Source organism: Papilio xuthus, unplaced genomic scaffold (assembly GCF_000836235.2).
Source record: "Papilio xuthus unplaced genomic scaffold, Pxut_1.1 DF827542.1, whole genome shotgun sequence".
In the NCBI taxonomy this organism is placed as follows: Eukaryota; Metazoa; Arthropoda; class Insecta; order Lepidoptera; family Papilionidae; genus Papilio; species Papilio xuthus.
This window is the reverse complement of record NW_013531107.1, coordinates 5,618,579-5,637,467: the sequence shown is the minus strand read 5'-3', so window position 1 is coordinate 5,637,467 and position 18,889 is coordinate 5,618,579. Positions and strand designations below refer to the sequence as shown.

General features: G+C 36.5%; 4 protein-coding genes across 6 annotated transcripts; 2 read left to right on the top strand and 2 right to left on the bottom strand.

The window, feature by feature from the left end:
* Window positions 1-1,777: 1,777 nt before the first annotated feature.
* On the bottom strand, window positions 1,778-8,407 carry LOC106119186 (transmembrane channel-like protein 3). Of its 2 annotated transcripts, none has more exons than XM_013314090.1 (16): window positions 8,196-8,407; window positions 7,914-8,038; window positions 6,802-6,952; window positions 6,351-6,498; window positions 5,854-6,099; window positions 5,445-5,593; window positions 5,305-5,374; window positions 5,129-5,209; window positions 4,727-4,965; window positions 4,354-4,468; window positions 4,155-4,264; window positions 3,657-3,861; window positions 3,475-3,569; window positions 2,937-3,095; window positions 2,558-2,691; window positions 1,778-2,366 (listed from the first exon to the last, which is right to left on the bottom strand). In XM_013314090.1, exons 2-16 carry the CDS (start codon window positions 8,035-8,037, stop codon window positions 2,083-2,085), a joined length of 2,310 nt encoding a protein of 769 aa, XP_013169544.1. In that variant the 5' UTR covers window position 8,038; window positions 8,196-8,407; the 3' UTR covers window positions 1,778-2,082. The 2 variants fall into 2 exon arrangements, with proteins under 2 accessions (XP_013169544.1, XP_013169545.1); XM_013314091.1 differs by having other exon boundaries at window positions 8,245-8,407.
* A 751-nt stretch (window positions 8,408-9,158) lies between these two features.
* Window positions 9,159-10,236, top strand: LOC106118792 (protein C10). The gene is made up of 2 exons (XM_013313538.1): window positions 9,159-9,375; window positions 10,103-10,236. The coding sequence occupies exons 1-2, from the start codon at window positions 9,159-9,161 to the stop codon at window positions 10,234-10,236; spliced, it is 351 nt and encodes a 116-aa protein (XP_013168992.1).
* Bm_Bre5 (beta-1,3-galactosyltransferase) lies at window positions 10,151-14,295 on the top strand. 2 transcript variants are annotated; one of them, XM_013314006.1, is made up of 2 exons: window positions 10,151-10,240; window positions 11,559-14,295. In XM_013314006.1, the coding sequence occupies exon 2, from the start codon at window positions 11,605-11,607 to the stop codon at window positions 12,649-12,651; it is 1,047 nt and encodes a 348-aa protein (XP_013169460.1). In that variant the 5' UTR covers window positions 10,151-10,240; window positions 11,559-11,604; the 3' UTR covers window positions 12,652-14,295. The 2 variants fall into 2 exon arrangements, with proteins under 2 accessions (XP_013169460.1, XP_013169461.1); XM_013314007.1 differs by lacking the exon at window positions 10,151-10,240 and adding an exon at window positions 10,926-10,971.
* A 905-nt stretch (window positions 14,296-15,200) lies between these two features.
* LOC106118812 (L-allo-threonine aldolase) lies at window positions 15,201-18,781 on the bottom strand. The gene is made up of 6 exons (XM_013313559.1): window positions 18,358-18,781; window positions 17,389-17,463; window positions 16,928-17,315; window positions 16,382-16,518; window positions 15,799-15,947; window positions 15,201-15,535 (listed from the first exon to the last, which is right to left on the bottom strand). The coding sequence occupies exons 1-6, from the start codon at window positions 18,578-18,580 to the stop codon at window positions 15,350-15,352; spliced, it is 1,158 nt and encodes a 385-aa protein (XP_013169013.1). The 5' UTR covers window positions 18,581-18,781; the 3' UTR covers window positions 15,201-15,349.
* Window positions 18,782-18,889: the final 108 nt, after the last annotated feature.

Genomic DNA, 18,889 nt, shown 5'->3' with positions numbered 1-18,889 from the left:
CTTGGAAATTGCGGTAACTTTTGCAATTGACTAGTTCCGGCGACGAAAGGGCAAAATTTCGGCGACTCTATGAAATTGTGAAAGTTGTTTAGCGATCAAAATTGCTGGGGTTTCGAAGTTGCATTGCCTCGTGTACGAAGGGTCTAATTGTATAGGGTAGACGATGTTATGCATTTCTATTTGACACGATCATGGCGCACCATATTTTGTAACACTTTTTGCTTTTATTATATGCTTAAAAATAAAACACTTGAAATTAATAAAATTCCTTTATTTCATAAAATGGAAAAAATCTCAAAAATACACATAAGCGATATAAATAGTATAAAATGTTATTGTCATGTACTTTTTTGGAGACCATCTTTATATTATTAACAATAATTCAAACTATAATATTATTTATGCATGTTCAAGTTTTCAAGAAACATTAGAGTGGCTTGACAAAGTGCATTCGCTTCGAAGCAATTCCATAACATACTTCAAAAATGTATAAAACTGAGTTATCGAAAGCGAGAATCGCATGATTTATCGAAAGATACATTTTTGAAGTTCGTTATGAAATCGCTTTGTAGCGAATGCACTTTATCTAACACCGCTGTACGCAAACATGTAGTTATCTCGCTTACTCATATTGAAAAAAACAGAGATAGCATCATGTTAACAAGTCCATCGCGATCAGCACCAAGAATATATATTTTTTTTAAACCAAACGTATTTTCGAACTGTGTTTAGTAACTAGTAATTCTAGAAATTCTTTTATTTGAAAAATAAAATTAATATTACAAATGCTATATAAAATAATTTAATATTCAATTCATAGAAATATTAAATGCATTATATAAATTTATATCTTAAAATTAATTACAACCTAATAATTACACAAACCTTGTATATTTCTAGAAACATTTCGTAAAACATGCTTTTACAATATTATCACGACAAATTCATATTTAATATATTTTTATATAAAAATCATTGTATATTTGGCACAAGTTAGCACTATATGTTATTTTACATAAATGCAATTTACATTTATATGAATAAAAAACAATAATAATATTATTTTAGACTTACATAATATTTTTATGTAAATTGTTTATTCTAAGAAAAATAATGTAAAAGGTAATTTATTATTTATGTACTTATAAATAAATCCTTCCATATATTGCTAGTACATCATCATCATCAGCTCACTATACGTCCGCACCGTGGAGCTAGGAGCCTACCCTAAGTTAAGGGTGATTAGGCCATATGAGGATATTTTTTCTAATTATTAAATTTAAATTATCCTTTATTTAATCTTTAAGTATTGACATAAATTATGATTAATTCTATTTATTTCATTGTGGATTTATAACCTCTAAATGTTTTTATAAATGTTGCCATATAAAATATAGATTTTTACATTTGCCTATTCAAAATTGCACCATTAGTTTAAAAAAAATCTCTTAATAATTTTATAATGTATAATTGTTTAATACATTTGGAAGACTTCAAATTGACACGTTATAAAAATAGATCTTAAGTTAAATAACAAACAATCCACGAAGAGATCAATTAATTTGTAATACGTGAGAATATAGAAATAAATATATTTCAATCTAATTCAAATCTAAAATATTCATACCAAAGTTAAACTATATATTTGTCATTAAATTATTCAAACTTTCGTGAGACATTTTAATAAACTTATATAAAAACGAGTAAACACTCACGTATATTCGTCCGGTGACGACGAATTTATGTGAGTGTTTACCCGTTTTTATATAAGTTTACATATTTGTCGTTTAAATTCAAATGAAATATATTTTAATTTCCCAACCAGTAGGTCCCGAATACGTAAATTTTATTTTAGTCGCGTCGGAATACATTATACTTTGAAGAAACCACTGATCTGGACCTGCACCCCCCCTCCCCCGCTTAGAGACATCGTAAATACTAGGATTTCAGCAGCCTATAAAAGATAGATAACTTGTAAAGTAATAAATCAATAAAAATTGGACATTTCGATATAGTATTTGAAATAAAAAAATGACAAGTTTGCCCCCACCACTCGGTCATCGTCTGTCGTAACTCTTGCTGCTACTGTAATTTATCGTCGTTAGTGTTGTTCAAGCAGGTGGCGGATCCCTGCCAGCTGAAGGAGCTGTCAGTGTCGCCATCCTCGCTGGTCCTGCGTGTGGCCACGTGGTGGGAGTGAGGACGATGTGGGCGTGTCTCCGCGCGATGTGGGCGGGGCTCCGAGTGGTTGAGGCGGGTGACGTCGAAGTGGTACGCCGCGTTGGAGGGCTTGCGGACCTCCTGCAGGTACTTCAGCGTGTGGCTGTCCGCCGATTGATCCTCCTCGCGAGGATTGTACAGCCATTCTGACAATTTTTGTCAAAATTAAGGTAAAATATCAATTAAAAGAATAACGAAGGTCCAGCGTAAGATAAAATATTTTAACTAAAAGGAGGTTCACAATAACATTTATAATCGTTAATTGGTATTCCTGAGTGATCATTAAAAGACTTTGAAATAAAAAAAAAGAAAATCGTGTGCAGTGGTATTAACCCACCTCCATTGGAGACCTTGTCTATAGCGGCGAGCAGGAAGTCCTTGTCCTTGGCCTGCAGCACCAGCATGCGCCGCAGGATGCCCACCATGGAGCGCTGCGCACGCGCACGCGCACGCATCAAGTACGTCGCCACGCTGACACGTACAGACAACATATTCACATATAAGTAGATCAACGTAACTTCAAAACGAACCGTTTATTTAGAGATCGGGCTTTGTGAAGATCATTTTTACAACTACAACTAAAATATTGTTTGTATTCTCCAACCATGTCGTAGGACAAACATAGAGCTTAGTTGGAATGGTACAAGAAATATTAGTAACTTGACAAAAATCTGCTCAAATATAAAAAATAAGTTAACCATAGAGTGTACAGTTACCAGAGAGAGAGGAAGAGGAAAGCGATGACGCCGGGTCTTGTGAGGAAGGCGAGGAGTGCGTGCAGCACGGGGCGGTCCGGCAGCCGCAGCACGCCCTCGCTCACCACGCCCCACACCGCGCTGTACCTCATCAATGGTCCGCACCATTCTGATGACCCGCTGCCACACACACACACAAACAACAATACTCACGACACTCACCTAGAGAGTTAGGCAGAGGCATTCCAAAATATACATATTAAGTTACTAAAGAGATGATGTGAACTGACAGTGAAATGGCAATAAACAATATTATTTAAATTATAATAAAAGACAAAAATTGCTGCTATTTAAACGAGATTATATTTTAACCAAAGTACTAATTGTAAATAAAATGTAATCGTATAATGTTTTACTAGTAATATAGAAATTTACATTTATAAAATTATTCGTAAATATTTTGATGCTGTCCCACTTATACTGGAGTTTTTTGGTGTCGGTTCATTGAACTTCAGTTAATCTCGTTATAGTATAAGAATAAAATGTAAAAGCGACTGACCGCAGAAAGAGGCTGCCGATGGCGAAGAGTGTGACGAAGAGAGACAATGTGACCAGCATGTACAGCACTGTCTGCGTCTGCGCAGCGCGCCACACCTACAGTACATTCTGTATGTAGTATGAAATATGAATAAATTAGACAATTTGAACGTTATCAGTACAGCAATAAGATAGTATTTGTACCTTCCTGGCGGGCTGACAGGCGCGCAGGGCGCACTCCCGCTTCACGTAGAAGAGCAGCAGGAACTTGAGCGCGAGCGCGGCGGGCAGCAGCGGGCACCACGCCGCGCCCACCCACACCACGCCCTGGTTGTACACCAGCGTCAGAGAATTATACGACAGGTTGAACTCCGGCCCCGTACTGCTGCTGCTGCTGCTGCTGCTCATCCTGCAATACAGTATTGTTTCACCCGCAAGCTACTAACCACCTCCAGCTACACGACTAAACATGTCGCCAAACAACAAAAATCCTTAGTTTGGATTTTATAAACGAATTGAAAATACGTAAAAAATAAGTCAAAAAAATCAATACATAATAATAAAATTAGAGTGTCTGTGTGTAACCAAAAAATAAATTATATTTTTATCTGTATGTCTGCACACGGACAATTAATATTTTTATTATTCTGCGTTGACATGGTCACGGCTAATGAAAATGAAAATAAAATGAAGCAAACTTACTTAAAAATGAAACCTCTAGCGAACTCAACAAGCGGTAGGAGGAACAAAGATACCAGAGAGTCCAGCAGCACGAGCCGGTACGTCTCCCGCCCCACCGCGCTCTCCCAGCACTACAACCACGCACAGTGGAAACCCATCTTTATTTACATAATTTCACATAAGACTATCGCCCTTCAACAGTATAGCAGTGTAAACGCACCGGTGTGCCGGATTGCGACCAGTAGACCAGCAGCAAGGTGAGTGTACTGATGTCCAGCAAGCCAGTGCGTGCCAGCGTCACGTACAGTGCGGTGCGCGCCTTGTAGTACTCCACTCTGTACATATCATCTATGTTAAGTCCATTGCTTTTCTATATATACATATGAAACAATTTTGAGTTTCTGAGGCTTTATTTAGTCAACTTTCCCTTCCATATCTTATAAAGAAAGCATGTAGAGTTGACAGGGAAAAGGACATATGGGAAGGGTAAATATTATTCTTCTGTAATACCCCACTTCCGTCGACAACGCTCCGCTCCTCTTATAATATCTTCTCTTGCTCGTGTGTTAGCTTATGATATAAAAAAATCTGACCTGACAATCAAATTGAAGAGCAATGGACAGAGAGCTATCACAAATGTGATGATCAAGGAGACGAATATCTCCCAATGCTGTAGTTGAGTGTCGAGAGCCAGGAGTTGCCAGAGGCCGTACTGCAGCGCGGCCACCAGCGCCAGCACGCACAGCGTCACCGTCACGTTCACCATGTACTGACACACTCTCCTGCACAATGACATCGTCACATGCTTCTTGTTCTGCTCGCTCAGCAACTCCTACAAGGTAAACCCTTTTTTCTTAAAAATGTTGTTACACTAGCGGTTGAAACTACGTAAGCGCGGATTAAAAAAAAAAACTTATCAAGCAGCATTTTATCTTCTTTCAAATGAGTGTATAATGTAAGAAACCTTCATCAAACAATAAAAAAAGATAAATGACCTTGAATTCATTGTAGATACTGGAAGCATTGAGAGAGGCCGCGTGCTGCGACACGATGCCAAAATCCCAACCGCAAAATACCTGTCAAAACGTAATACGCATTATAGATGCTTGAACCTTGAACAAGAAAAACTTTCAATAAAGAGATATGTATTCATCAGCCTGTAAACACTTACTTTGGTAGCAAATACATTGCTAAGACCGCCGGCTATCTCTATAAAATTACGTCGATACGAATACGCCGTTCTGCGGTAAAAAAAAATAAAAACATAGATTAAAAACAAACAGAATGATAAATTTTATCTAGAATACTTACCTATAGCAGAGAATAGCAAAGAAGAAGAAGTAGAGAGAGAACATTGTGAAGAAATAGGCGAAGGGCATGTTGTAGGTAAGCGGGCCCAGCGCGGACACGTCGCCCCAGTGATAGTGCCCGTAGAATAACACGCTGTCTTCAAAACCACCCTACAATACAAACCAAGCTCCTCTTAAAAAAATCATTATAGGGTACAAAAACAATTATGACGCATATAATTCCAATTATTAGTTTTTTTATTTTCTTACTAAGTTGAGACTTTTGACTTAATTACCAACATAAACTTATAATTCATTAATTCACAGTAAATCACACCAAATACATTAATGTAAAACTATGTGTATTTCTTTCAAAAAAACTCTTAACTAAAGTAGACAAGAATTTGTATTACGATCGAAGTTCTACATACCTTACCACTGACGAAGTCTAAAAAACCCATACTCCCAGTTTTATTATTATTTTCTTGATCATGCAGAACTTGCGGCACCACCACGAAACAGACCAGCAGCATGGCCAGCAGCAGATTGATCGCGAACAACCAGCGCAGGAAATGGAAGTAGGAGCCCACCGCGGAACCGAACTGACCCTCCACGTGCCGGATCGCCTCGTGCCACGGCTCGATCGAAAATATCAACTCACTGATACGATCACGACCCTGTTGAGATGATGAGGTCACAGTCAGCCTTTTCAAAAGGTCTTCTATACGTTTCTATCATCCGTCATGTCGGAATTCATGCCCTCTTTTGCATATCCTCTTTTATACCAACATGCACTATATCTTACTAATATTATAAATGCGAATGTTTAGATGGATGGATGGATGGATGTTTGTTTGATGGTCCAGAATGGCTGGAATAATACATAGGGTACTCATTAAGTTTTTTTAAAACTCCGATATAATTTGACCTTCTTCATAGCAAAGCTGATCCTGTACTTGAGCCGCTTGTAGAATGAGATGGGGCGGTGCTTGGAGCGCAGGCTGACGGAGGCGGACAGCTTGGCGCGTACCGTACGCTTCATCGTCAGACCCTGAGGCAAGTCGCGCAGCGCCTCTCTGCGCAAACACACCTTCTTGTATATTGTACATTTATGACAACAGTGATTAAGAAAGTATTCCACGAGAGAGCGACGGAGGAGTTGGATGGAAGGAAAAAAAGTTTATGGTTCACATGTTGGAAAATAAATTTGGTAGCGGTTCTGATGATCCTTATTTTCAGGCCTAATTTGGAAACCCAACCTACTAAGACTTAATACTTATAAGGCGGATTAATCTAGAAAAATATCTGCCTTTCCAATTTCGACTTATTGTTCCAGAAGACTTGCAGTCAACCGGTTGCCTGTTTCTATCGGACTGTACCTCCTAAGCTCCTCGGAGACGGGGTTATCCTCCATGAGACGCTGCAGCTGCTCCATTTCGCGCACGATGATATCAGCCTGCCGGTCGCTATCAGCACCGCCCGCCAGCAGCGCCTCGCTGTCAGAGTTGCTGCGGCGTAGTCGTAGTGTACCTGAAATGACAACCCTGCTTATTTGTAGGGGAGAAGAACTATGGAGGGAAACTTGGATCACGTCAAGTACGAACAGCCCCCCCAAAAATAAGACGTATTTTACTTACTATACAATCGGCATGTAACTACTTCATCACACTCTACTGGATTCATTTTAAGTTATAAATAATTCTAATTGTGAAATAGAATATTTCAAACAAAACTGTATGTAGCCAAGCAGAATGGTGCACTGACTTTTGATTCACATTTTTCTTGTTAACTTGTTAACTTAATTAGAGTTCGTTAAAGGGCCGACTTACGAGTGGTGCAAGTGCAACATGTTGGACAGAATTATTTTTTTATGTGTGAAAAGTGGCTTAACCCTTAATTTGATGGTGTCCAGTGACGAACAACTAATTAAAAATATCTACTGAACTATAATAGTTTGAGAAAATTACGTAAGTATGACCATACCAAAAAAAAATTTTTTTTTTTTGCTACAAAAATTTCCGTTGAATGAAGGGTTAACAATTTCTTTTCAATTTGAATGCCAAATGATACCATAGAATATTATAAAAGTAAGGATTACAGTGTAATGAAGCACATAACGGTAAAATTTTATCCAATATTTTAAATTTCTTGCTTGTATAGTAAATGAACAAAACAGAACATTATATTCATGTTTACCTAATAATTAGAATCATTTATATAATTAGAATTTTATAAAAAAATAAATCCTCTAAACAAATAATAAAATTAAAATCTAGTTTAAGGTTATAACCATCAATTGAAATATCATAAGGCATTCAATAATTGAGCAAATAAATATTTATTTCCATGTATGTTAAAAAGTACATGTTATTTGAAAAAATATTCCATATCAAACACACACTTTTCACCATCACTATTAGATCTACCTGAGACCAAGATATGTAAACCAAGAACAGATATGATGATATTAAAATGTATTTCTATAACATACCATACGGGATTTGCCTAGATGGCATGAAATTAACAGCCACCTGCCGCGCCACATTGTTCCTCAGAGTGAAAGTACGCCTTACAGTCACTGGCTTTAACTCAATTTCCTCAACTTGATCTTCCATCCTAAATTATAAAGAAATTCATTTTATAAGTAAAGATCTTTACTTACACCTTTGTTTACAAACAAAGCGGTTATAATGTCCCCGAAATATGCATCTAAAAACGCCTTAATGCCAGTTTATTGTTTAATAATAACGATCTTTAATCACTTTAAGCTTACCTTATAAAACTAAGGAAATGCTTAAGCAATTTTAAAAAGTCAAGCTTACTTATAACTCTTACTGATTATTTACAATAGTTCCTTGACAATCTATTATTATCTATTATTTATATAGATCTATTGCCTTTAGACGATAAGATAAAACATGTTATACATAATTGGCACGTAAAGTTTTTATATTACATTTTTCTGTTTATTTTTGTCGAATTTATTTATTGAATGACTTTGACATTCGACGTTATTGACAATTTACATATGGAAATGACAGTTTCTAGTCATGCTTGCCAGTTTAATTGTTGGATTATTTTTTGCTTTTATTGTTGAAGTGGAAATTATTCAACACTCATCTGTAACTGATGAGTTTGCTAACAAAATTGAAAGTCCGAAATTAAAACAGGTGTTTGGGAAAATCCCATTAATGTGAACACATTCAGACTTTGACCTTAGTTTATCTTCTTCAATGTTCAAAATGTCTTCTTACTCGTTTTTTTTGACAGTTGTGGGCAAAGAGTATATAAAGGTTGTGGGCATTTTATATACTCTTTGGTTGTGGGTTGCAGCTGCATCTTGCAACACTGAAGCACAAAGTAGTTTCATACTCTTTGCTCTTTGATTGCAAGGTTTTGCGGTTTTGCATTTTCTTTTTCTGGGTTTTTGGTTAGTTTTATATGAAATAAAAATAGATTTCGTTGGTGCAAGTTGGGTGCGAATGTATGTTTTCAATATCCTAATCAATTTCCATTCTTTAAATAAAAACTAAAAATTGTACATTGAAAAATTAATTTCGCCTTATTTTGTAATTTGCAGAAAGTTAATTTTTTGTGTTAAAGAAGTTAATCAAAAAACCACATTATTTAACTGTAAGTGTCTGCACCATAAATTACTCTGTTTTAGTTTCGTCCTTTTATGAAATAAATATAATATAATTCATTTTCAGATCTAAATGGTTTTATATGCCTTGAAATGGCTTCACTTCAGAGTGTGACAGTAGACCAAGTGAGACTGATATTGACTGAAATTATCGAAGCTCTAGAGTCCCCAGACTATGCTCCGAAGCTGGACGAGGCCAAGGAGGCTGCCGGGAATGAGATGCTAAAGATGATGCAAATTGTCTTCCCAATGGTTGTCCAGATTGAAATGGAGACTATTAAGCGACATGGATTTATTAATTCCCGAGAAGGTATTTATATATGTAGCAGCAGCTTTTGAAAATGTCAATTTAGTGGTTACATGTTAAGAAAACTCACTAATATTATAAAGGCAAATGTTTACATGGATGGATTGATGTTTGTTTGAAGATATCTCCGGAACTGCTTCATGGATCTTGCTGAAATTTGTCATAGATGTAGAACATAGTGTTGAAGAATGCATAGGCTACTTATAAAGTTTGTTTTTTATTCTGAGCGAAAATAGTTGCGGGCAAAAGCTAGACTGACATGAATCAAAACATATTTACATCACCACACAATAGCTAAAATACATTAACTTTCAATCAAAAAACATTTTTTTTGAGGTAAAAAGTAAATTGTGGTGTACTTGTTTAATTAACATAATAGATTATGTAGAAACACACATTTAATAGAACTATTTTGTAATGGTAATAAATGCCAATTGATAATAAGACACAAATTTATACAAAATAGACTTTTGGAAGCAAAATAATTTGCTGTGAAACAAGAAAATAGTCACAACTTTTTCCTGCAAATTAGATTACCATGGGTAATGGCATTTTGAGTGAGGAATATTAACTATAATTGTTAACTTCCACATTAGTTTATCATACTTGTTTACTATAACCAGCTATCATAGCAGGTTCATGTCATATTGTATCTCTCTTGTGGCATTTTGATTGTCCAACATTGCAAGGATCGAGTGGCCAAACTTTAACATAGACCATACTTGTACAGGTATTGTACAGTTTACACAATTAGTCCGTGAGATGGAACGCGCGGATACGGAGGTGGCCCGACTACACAGCCAAGTGCGCGCACATTACCTGCCCCCTGTCTCAATCAGCTCCACCGTGGATACCTCTTTGTAAATTGGTAAGCAATAACAACATATATTACATGCTTGAGTAAGCATTTTGGGCAGAAGAGTTCTTGTTCTTTGCTCAAATGCTGCATACCATAGTAAAATTAGTGATGTGGAAGTCAAGAAATTTGATTACCAACTCTGGAGTTCTATTTGGGAATCATATTGAAGAGGATCATGTGATGGGAAAGATCTACGTACAGTAGAGGTTATTCAAACAATTTGTAGTAACATTTACTGTAGTTTTATTAAAAAATATCTTGCACATTTAATGTTTACATATATGTGTGCAATTCTTTGCACGAAGCATAATCTCTGTGACAAATATCTATTGTTGTCTGTAAATCGTAAAGTATGAGTAAATGTTTGCTAAGGACATAAAGCGTTCCGTACAGTTGCATTTTGGGGTTCGTTATATTCATTGACGAACTATATATTTCTGATGATTCTAATATATTGTAGGTAACCCGGTAAATTCTTGTCTTGTACACCACCAATATTAGTAAAGGAAATGTTTGATAAGAAATTGTAGATATTAATCTTGTTTTATATTTACATTGTCTTGACTATTTTATTATGTTTCACTTTATGAGACATTATTTTTATAATGTAATAAATGTATTGCAATGTATTAGTAACTTTGATATCTGATTGTTGTACAGTTTTGATAAATTATCAGTCATACTATCATTAGTTATTTAAGTGTGTTATGTGTAAGTGGAGGTTTATAACCTTAAATAAGGCAAGTGTGTGTTGCTTGTGATTCTATGTACATAAATATGTGTGCTAAAAGAAATGAAAAGCATTTTAAAAGTATGTTCTTGGACCGAAAATTGCACAATATAATTGTGAATCTCCTTTTCGTAGTCTGTCAGAGCAAACAGTTCATATCACCGACTACTTTATCTTGAATCTCTTTGCATTTGTTCAATGATAGTCCACCGCCAGATAGCTGGGCGACACAATTCGTGTAATACCGCGACTTCGCTCGACAAATATTTTCGTGGATGATAAGGTGTTATCTATATCGCACGGAACGCCATCGTCCCGCGGTAGCACCAAGATTAACTGCTGAATACCAACAACTTGGTGTTTACTTAGTTTAGAAAATTAAAAATTAAAGTTACCAGACTGAATAATTTCATTCCATACAGTGAGACTTATCTGGTTAATCCATTTCTAAACGCGATATCTTTATTTCAACACGTTTAAAAATGGAACTGTTTATGTCGGGACATTCCCCGATGTACACATGACTAGGTAATGTGAAAGAATAAAAGAAGTTTTATACTCGAATTGAAAAATTAACGAGTTATTTTATAATTGCAGAGTTCGGCAGTTAAGTGATAAATGAATCTCAAAGACTAAAGCGAAAATGCGACGAAGGCAGTTGTACAAGTTTGCGGTGTGCGCGTGCGTGCTCGTCTACATCTACTACGTGTTCGGCGTGCGGGACTACATCTACGCGCGCAACTTCGACCAGGAGTTCGACTACCCGCTGGCCGGCGACATCCGGCCCGCGGTGGAGGCCGTGCTGGCGGGCCGCAAGCCGCCGCTCGCGCCCATCAACTACTACCCGCACCGCTTCCTCACCAACTCCGGCAAGTGCACCACGCTCGAGCGCCTCGACCTCTTCATCGTCGTCAAGTCCGCCATGCCCCACCTCGAGCGCCGCGACGCCATCCGCCGCACGTACGGTCAGGAGAACTTCATCCCCGGCACCCTAGTAAGGACGCTCTTCTTCCTCGGCGTCGACGCGCCGCCCAAGTCCGACACGCAGCGGCGCATCGAGGAGGAGATGGCGCAGCACAGGGACATCATCCAGATCGACTTCCTCGACGATTACTACAACAACACCATCAAGACGATGATGTCCTTCCGGTGGCTGTACGAGCACTGCGCCGTCGCCGACTTCTACCTGTTCACGGACGACGACATGTACATCTCCGTCGGGAACCTGCTCGAGTACGTGCACGAGCGCAGGGGGTCGCGGTCGCGGCCCAGGAACGTGACGCAGAGCGCGCCGGGCGGCGGGAGCGAGCAGGACGGCGCGCTGCTGGCGGGCTACGTGTTCCAGTCGGCGCCGCAGCGGTTCCGGTCGAGCAAGTGGCGCGTGTCGCTGGAGGAGTACCCGTGGAACCGGTGGCCGCCATACGTGACGGCGGGCGCGTACGTGGTGTGCAACCGCGCCATGCGGCTGCTGTACGCCGGCAGCCTCTTCGTGAAGCACTTCCGCTTCGACGACGTGTACCTCGGCATCGTGGCCAAGAAGGTGGGCGTGGTGCCGGCGCACTGCCCGCGTTTCCACTTCTACAAGAAGACGTACAGCCGCGAGGGCTACCGGCGCGTCATCGCCTCGCACGGGTACGCGGACCCGCGCGACCTCCTCACCGTCTGGACCGAGCAGAACAGCCTCCTGTGAACATGTGTCTGGTGCAAGTGTATGTGACTCGATAGTGAATGGACTTGACTACTCATTTTATATGTATTCAGTGAATCAATTGTCTATGTGTATCACTTGTATGCTCTCTGCTGTTAGGACTTGGATGATTTAGTATATAATTAGCTTGAAGAAAAATAGGCAATTGTTATTTATTAAACATTTTCACTCTCATCATATATGTAGTAAAAGACATCACAACAATTTCATCTTTTTTAAAGTTTTTAACCAACTATTATTAGTAAAAGTCAGTATAAAAAGTACTTTGTAGACTTAATAATGGTGTATATCTATATATTAAAACTATTTTATTATTGTGTGGTCATTTTTTCTATATTTTTTTTAAATCTCTAAGTTTTGCATGACAAAATCTATAATTAAATGTAATAAACATATATTTATGTTTTGAAATGCTCAAACAATTAACGGAGAACTCAAAGATACTGATTATAAGTAAAACATATTTAGTATATGGTCTTATATATATAGAAACCATGTTAGTTTCATTTTTACTTTATTCATAATAATCATATGTACTCACTAAATAGTAAAAGACAACAGATGAAATAGTTAACTCATTGGAAAGTATTTATTTTGTGTGGATTATCTGAATGGGTAGGAAATAAATGTCCCCAACTGTAATGATGGTTGGTCAAGAAAATAAGTTTGAGATTATTCTTAACTTCTGTCTATTAACATAAATATAGTGACAATTACTCTTAAGTATAATGTCAATCTTTTTTATGGTTGGTTTCTGAGACCAAAATCTTTGTCCATATCGGAATCCCTGTCATTATCTTTGATAAAATAGATAGCGATATGTTTTCAATGGAGATTTTTATCTAAGAAACAAACATTTAGTATGTAAATAATTTATTAAAAAAAATTTAGAACAGAAGTGGTTATCAAGATCTTGCAAATAATATGACATAATGTTTAATATTTGTCATTTTTCAAACAAACTGTTTTTGTTTTTTTAAACTATAGCAAACATGCAAAGAATTAACGTCATAAAGTTAAACTTTTGTTATAAGTTAGTGCCCTTCATAAAGCAAACCAATATAATTAATAAGTATCAAAGATTGTTGAGCAAGATTGTGTGTTTAACCATAATGTAGTTAATTTAATAAAATATTTCAAAATGATTTTAATTTTTTTTTTATTTGGCTATACTTAAAGATTGGATTCAATTATTGTTTATGGATGATACTGAAATTGGGCCAAAAAAGTATTCATAAAGTCAAACCTGGATAAGCGAGAAAAAAAACATAGTTTCTTGGTTCCCGCTTCACAGAGTTTGACTGCAAATTAATAAAAAAACGATTCGATTTAATTAACATATAATTAGTGAACCCTCTTGTATATAAAATAACAATATAAGTTTAACAATATTAAACTTTACTTAATACCTATGTATGGCACCAAACACTTGAGGCCTTAATCAAAAAGTTTCAGAGTTTAACTCGTTACAAACATTAAAATTCACATTACATACTAAAATATTGCACAATACATTTCACACATTTGTTCGTCAAATATATATACAGTTTAATCTGGATAAGAGAGAATCATTATACGACCTTGACGGAAGAAACTAAGGTCAGTGAGATACTAGGCAAAAAAAAATACCGCGGTTCCTTCAACTCTCGTTTACCCAGGTTGGACTGTAATTGAATTTGTACAGTCAGCGTCATATAGATCGTAACAGACAAGATATGCAAATATATAGGTACATCAAAAGTAATCAATTATATCGGTACAACAAAAGTCCTCAAAATAATAGATACATTCACCCTGCTCAAATACATCGGTACATACACAGCGTCAAATATATGAGTACACGCAAGGTGCCCATAAATATCGTAGCAGCCTCAGCGTCATAAGTAACTAAGCAGTCAAGGTGTGCAAAAATATCGGTACATTTGACAAAATTGTATCTATTAATTTGAGGACTTTTGTTGTACTGATATAATTGAATACTTTTGGTGTACCTATATATTTGCATATCTTGTCTGTGACGATCTATATGACGCTGACTGTACGTTTACGTAAGAGAGCTTCTAATACCTGTAATATAACTGTCAATTTTTAAATACTTTTGTATGTATTTATACATTTCTGACAATAGTTATATGAAAACGAGCTTACTTATACATATACACATATAATGTACATACATGTCATATATACTTAAAGTATAAATATTATCCACAAGTAAATTAATATAATTATTTTAGAGCATTCGCACGGCCGCTTTTTAACGCTGCGTCAAAACAACGTTGGCGGTTATCAACCGATGAACGATTTAATATCACTCTTGTTTCTTCGCCTAGCATATAATACAACACTGCGCGTTAAAAAAGCGTCGCGTTTTATAAAAGTCGCTGTATGAATATGTGTAAATACATCCATTCTATTTGAACAGTTTTTTAACGCGCGTTACAAAACCGCCCGTGCGAATGACTCAAAGTTGTTACCTACCGTTGTGCGTATAACCCAAAAAAATGCACCAACATTTCCAATATTACTATAACATAAAGTATTTATCTTTGAGCAATAATAGAACAGATTATATTCAACTTATATCTAATTTTGTTTATTACAAGATTTTTTTTTAATTCTTTCAACCACTAATATTAAGGCAGTATGAATCTCTTTATAATATTTTCAAATTGAAATATTATTTGTTATTTATGTTAAAAGGATTCGCTGCATCGAGTTCCTTGAACACGTAGATGATCTTCATGATGGCGAGCCACAGATCCTCATCGTTGATGTCGTGGTGCAACGTGAACCTGATGGTCTTGGAATCGAAGCACACGGCCTTCACTATCACACCCTCGTCGTTGGGAGTCTTGCAGTCACCCTGATCGAGAAATTATTATATGCAATACCTTGAATTTAATTTCATGTCAATACGAGTTATTTTTGTTATTTCTTACGAAATTATTTATTATTAAAATCATTATTTAATATGTTTGGATGTATATTAAATAGAAAGGAAGTACTATGAAAACTCAGATTATAAGTAGCATAACTTGGAGTTGCAACATGAGCGACTTTCAAATGGAGTTTATTTGCACTGGAAAGTGTGTTGTGTGCGGAAGTAAGCGTAGTACATATATTAACCTGTGTCTCAGCGAGGCAGACCTGGGCGAGGCGCTGCAGCACCACCTCAGCGAGCAGTGGACTGTTAGCCGCCACCCGCACCAGCACTATGTTGGTGTGCAGACCTGACACGTCCACAGAGAACGTCGGCAGGAACAGACCCTGGATGGCTGTGGCACAAATGTAGTCATCAGGCACACACATTTTCTATGTATAAATATGAAAAGTGCATTATCATACTAAAAATATAGAAATATTTTACTAAGTTCATATTTTTTTTAATAATAAAGATGCCAAAAAGCAAATAGTTCTCAACCAATTTGCTTCAATAACATTTCCCTGATTACAAAGCCAAACGTCCCGACAGACTCAGGCTCTAACGTATGAAATAGCGCCATCTATTGACTGTATTTTCAAACAAAGATTTTAAAATTTAAACCAAAAAATACAGAATTGTCATATGTTACACTTTCATTAGCATGTACTCATAGTTGGAAGTATAAAGAGGGAAAGTATATTCATATATTTTTGAAAGAAATGTTCACATTAATGCAGCTGACTGTACAGTGTATGTATAATAATATTATGTAAGGTGAATACTGACTGGTGGCGAGGACGCGGGCGCGCTTGTGCGAGTAGTGCAGCTGGGGCGCCACCTCGTCCAGCGCCACCACCGCGGCCGCCGCCACCACCCCCGCCTGCCGCATGCCCCCGCCCAACATCTTGCGCATGCGACGAGCCCTGACATCATCACACAGTTATTCACGTATGCTCCAACATGCATAAGTTTATAAATATAACTATTTTTACTTTTATTTTAAGTCCCCGTTTAATTCAGTTCCAGGAGAAGCCATTGACTTCTCCATCCTTTTTTCCGAATTAACCTTCATTCAGTTGCCATATATTTTTGATTCTTTTCTCATCTTTACAATAAATAAATATTTCTTTCACATAAAATGCAAAATTATCAAATACTAAAAAGTTATGATTTTTGACTTGAAAACAAGTTTGAATTCTGTTTTTTTGTACCATTTTCTACTTTAATTTACTGTTTGTTTAAAGTCATTATACTACTGTTCTTTAAGACATTTTTTTTTTAAATCAAATATCTGTTGACTTCAATCCTCTGTTAAAATATAAATATACATACTGTTCAATGAAATGATAAGAGCCAGCCAACGCTGACCCCACCGGAGCACTCAGCCCTTTACTAAAGCAAATGGACACAGAGTGACAGGGGCGCACCAGACGCGCGGCTGGACAGCCCGAGTACGCAGCCGCGTCTAACAGTCGCGCACCATCCATATGCAGAGCTAACCCATGATCTGTGCAGAATTCACCCAGTTCATCAACCCAGTCCTGTGGTAGCACCTTCCCTCCGCACACATTGTGTGTGTTTTCAATTGCAACCATTGAACTAATAGGGTCATGCAAGTCACTGCCTCTTAAACGCTTCTTTAATTCAGCAATCTCAAATGTTCCATCTGGTTTATTCTGCAAAGTGCTGAGTAGTACACCGCCAAGATGTGATGCACCACCTGAGAAGTGAAATAATTGCCATTTAATACAAAATCATCATTGTCTTACTTATTTCGTTAGTTATTGTGTCACCTTGCTCATACTTGTAGATGTGTGATAAATGTCCAGCGAATGCTTCCGATCCTCTTTTATTGCAGTGCACCATTACTAAAAATAAAACGGAATATTAAATTGTTTAAATTCTTGTGATACATTATAATAACTAAATTAGTAATTGTGATGGCATCAATATTGGACGATCATATGAATTCAGGCTTAACTTATAATATTTTTAAAAATGGAATATTTTTAGATGGGTACAATATTACTAACATGGTAATGTATTTTTGACAGTTTAGTGTATTCATAAACGTAATATTGTTTGTCTTGAGCGTACATGCCGGAGAGAGCAGATGTCAGTCGATGTCAGACCCTTGGACCGGCACAATGTGTCGGTACATGAACGAGCCAAATATAACGCAACAAATGCTACAGGCAGGATTACCCATTTAACTTAATAAATTTGAAATCCTCAATTAAATTGAATATAAATCTTTGTGCATCATTGTATAGGGGCAATTTCTTAATTATAAAATTCTAGAGTAAATAATCTCTAGTATAATGAGGAAATTCATTGTTCAAGTTTATAACTTAAATGTATTAAGTATAATTTATCATAAATAATCATTTTTAAGTTAACTTTGCCATTGAAGTTTGTAGCGATAAACTTACACCTTTTGGTCAGAACTAAGAAGCGATAAGTGGTTTCTTATCTCAAAGATATATATGTGTTATAACATGAGTTAACAAAATGTTATTATACTCCTAAATTTATATATGGTGATGACACAAGAGCCAAAATTGCTAACAAAAGCTAGTAGACTTTGAATTATAGATTTGATAATTTTAGTCAATGAAAACTCTTATACTTCTTAAACAAAACTTTTAGGATATAAAAATGTAAATATTTACTATATTTTACATTAACAAATAAGTTTTTGTTTCCCCATCAAACAAAATTGAAACTAATATTTTACGGAGCTTCCATAATGCTGAATTTACCTGCTATAAGATTGGCCATGGTACCAGATGGGACGAAGAGAGCAGCTTGCTTACCAAGTAGCGTTGCTACTTTACTCTCCAAAGCATTCACAGTTGGATCCTCTCCGTAGACATCATCACCAAGAGCTGAATTAACCATCGCATGTTTCATAGCCTTTGTAGGTTTCGTCACTGTATCTGAACGAAGGTCCACTATGTACGTCGTGTTATTTGAATTAGACATTATTGGTATTATAAGAAAAATTTTTTTTTCTTTTATCTCTAGAATTAATAATTGTACATCCGGAACCTAAGAGATTAAATCTTTCAAGTATCTTCGTACCGCACCACAGTAAATATCAAAAAAATGAAAAATTATGACCTATATAATTTTAAATCACATTTGTAACATATACAATGTTAATTTTAATATAATTTGATGTGATTTGCGTGGCAATTTATTATTTTTATTTTGCTTTTATACGGCAAAATTCTAAATTGGAATAGAATTGGCAAAATAAGACAGTGACATTTCTTGACGTTTTGCTTCTGT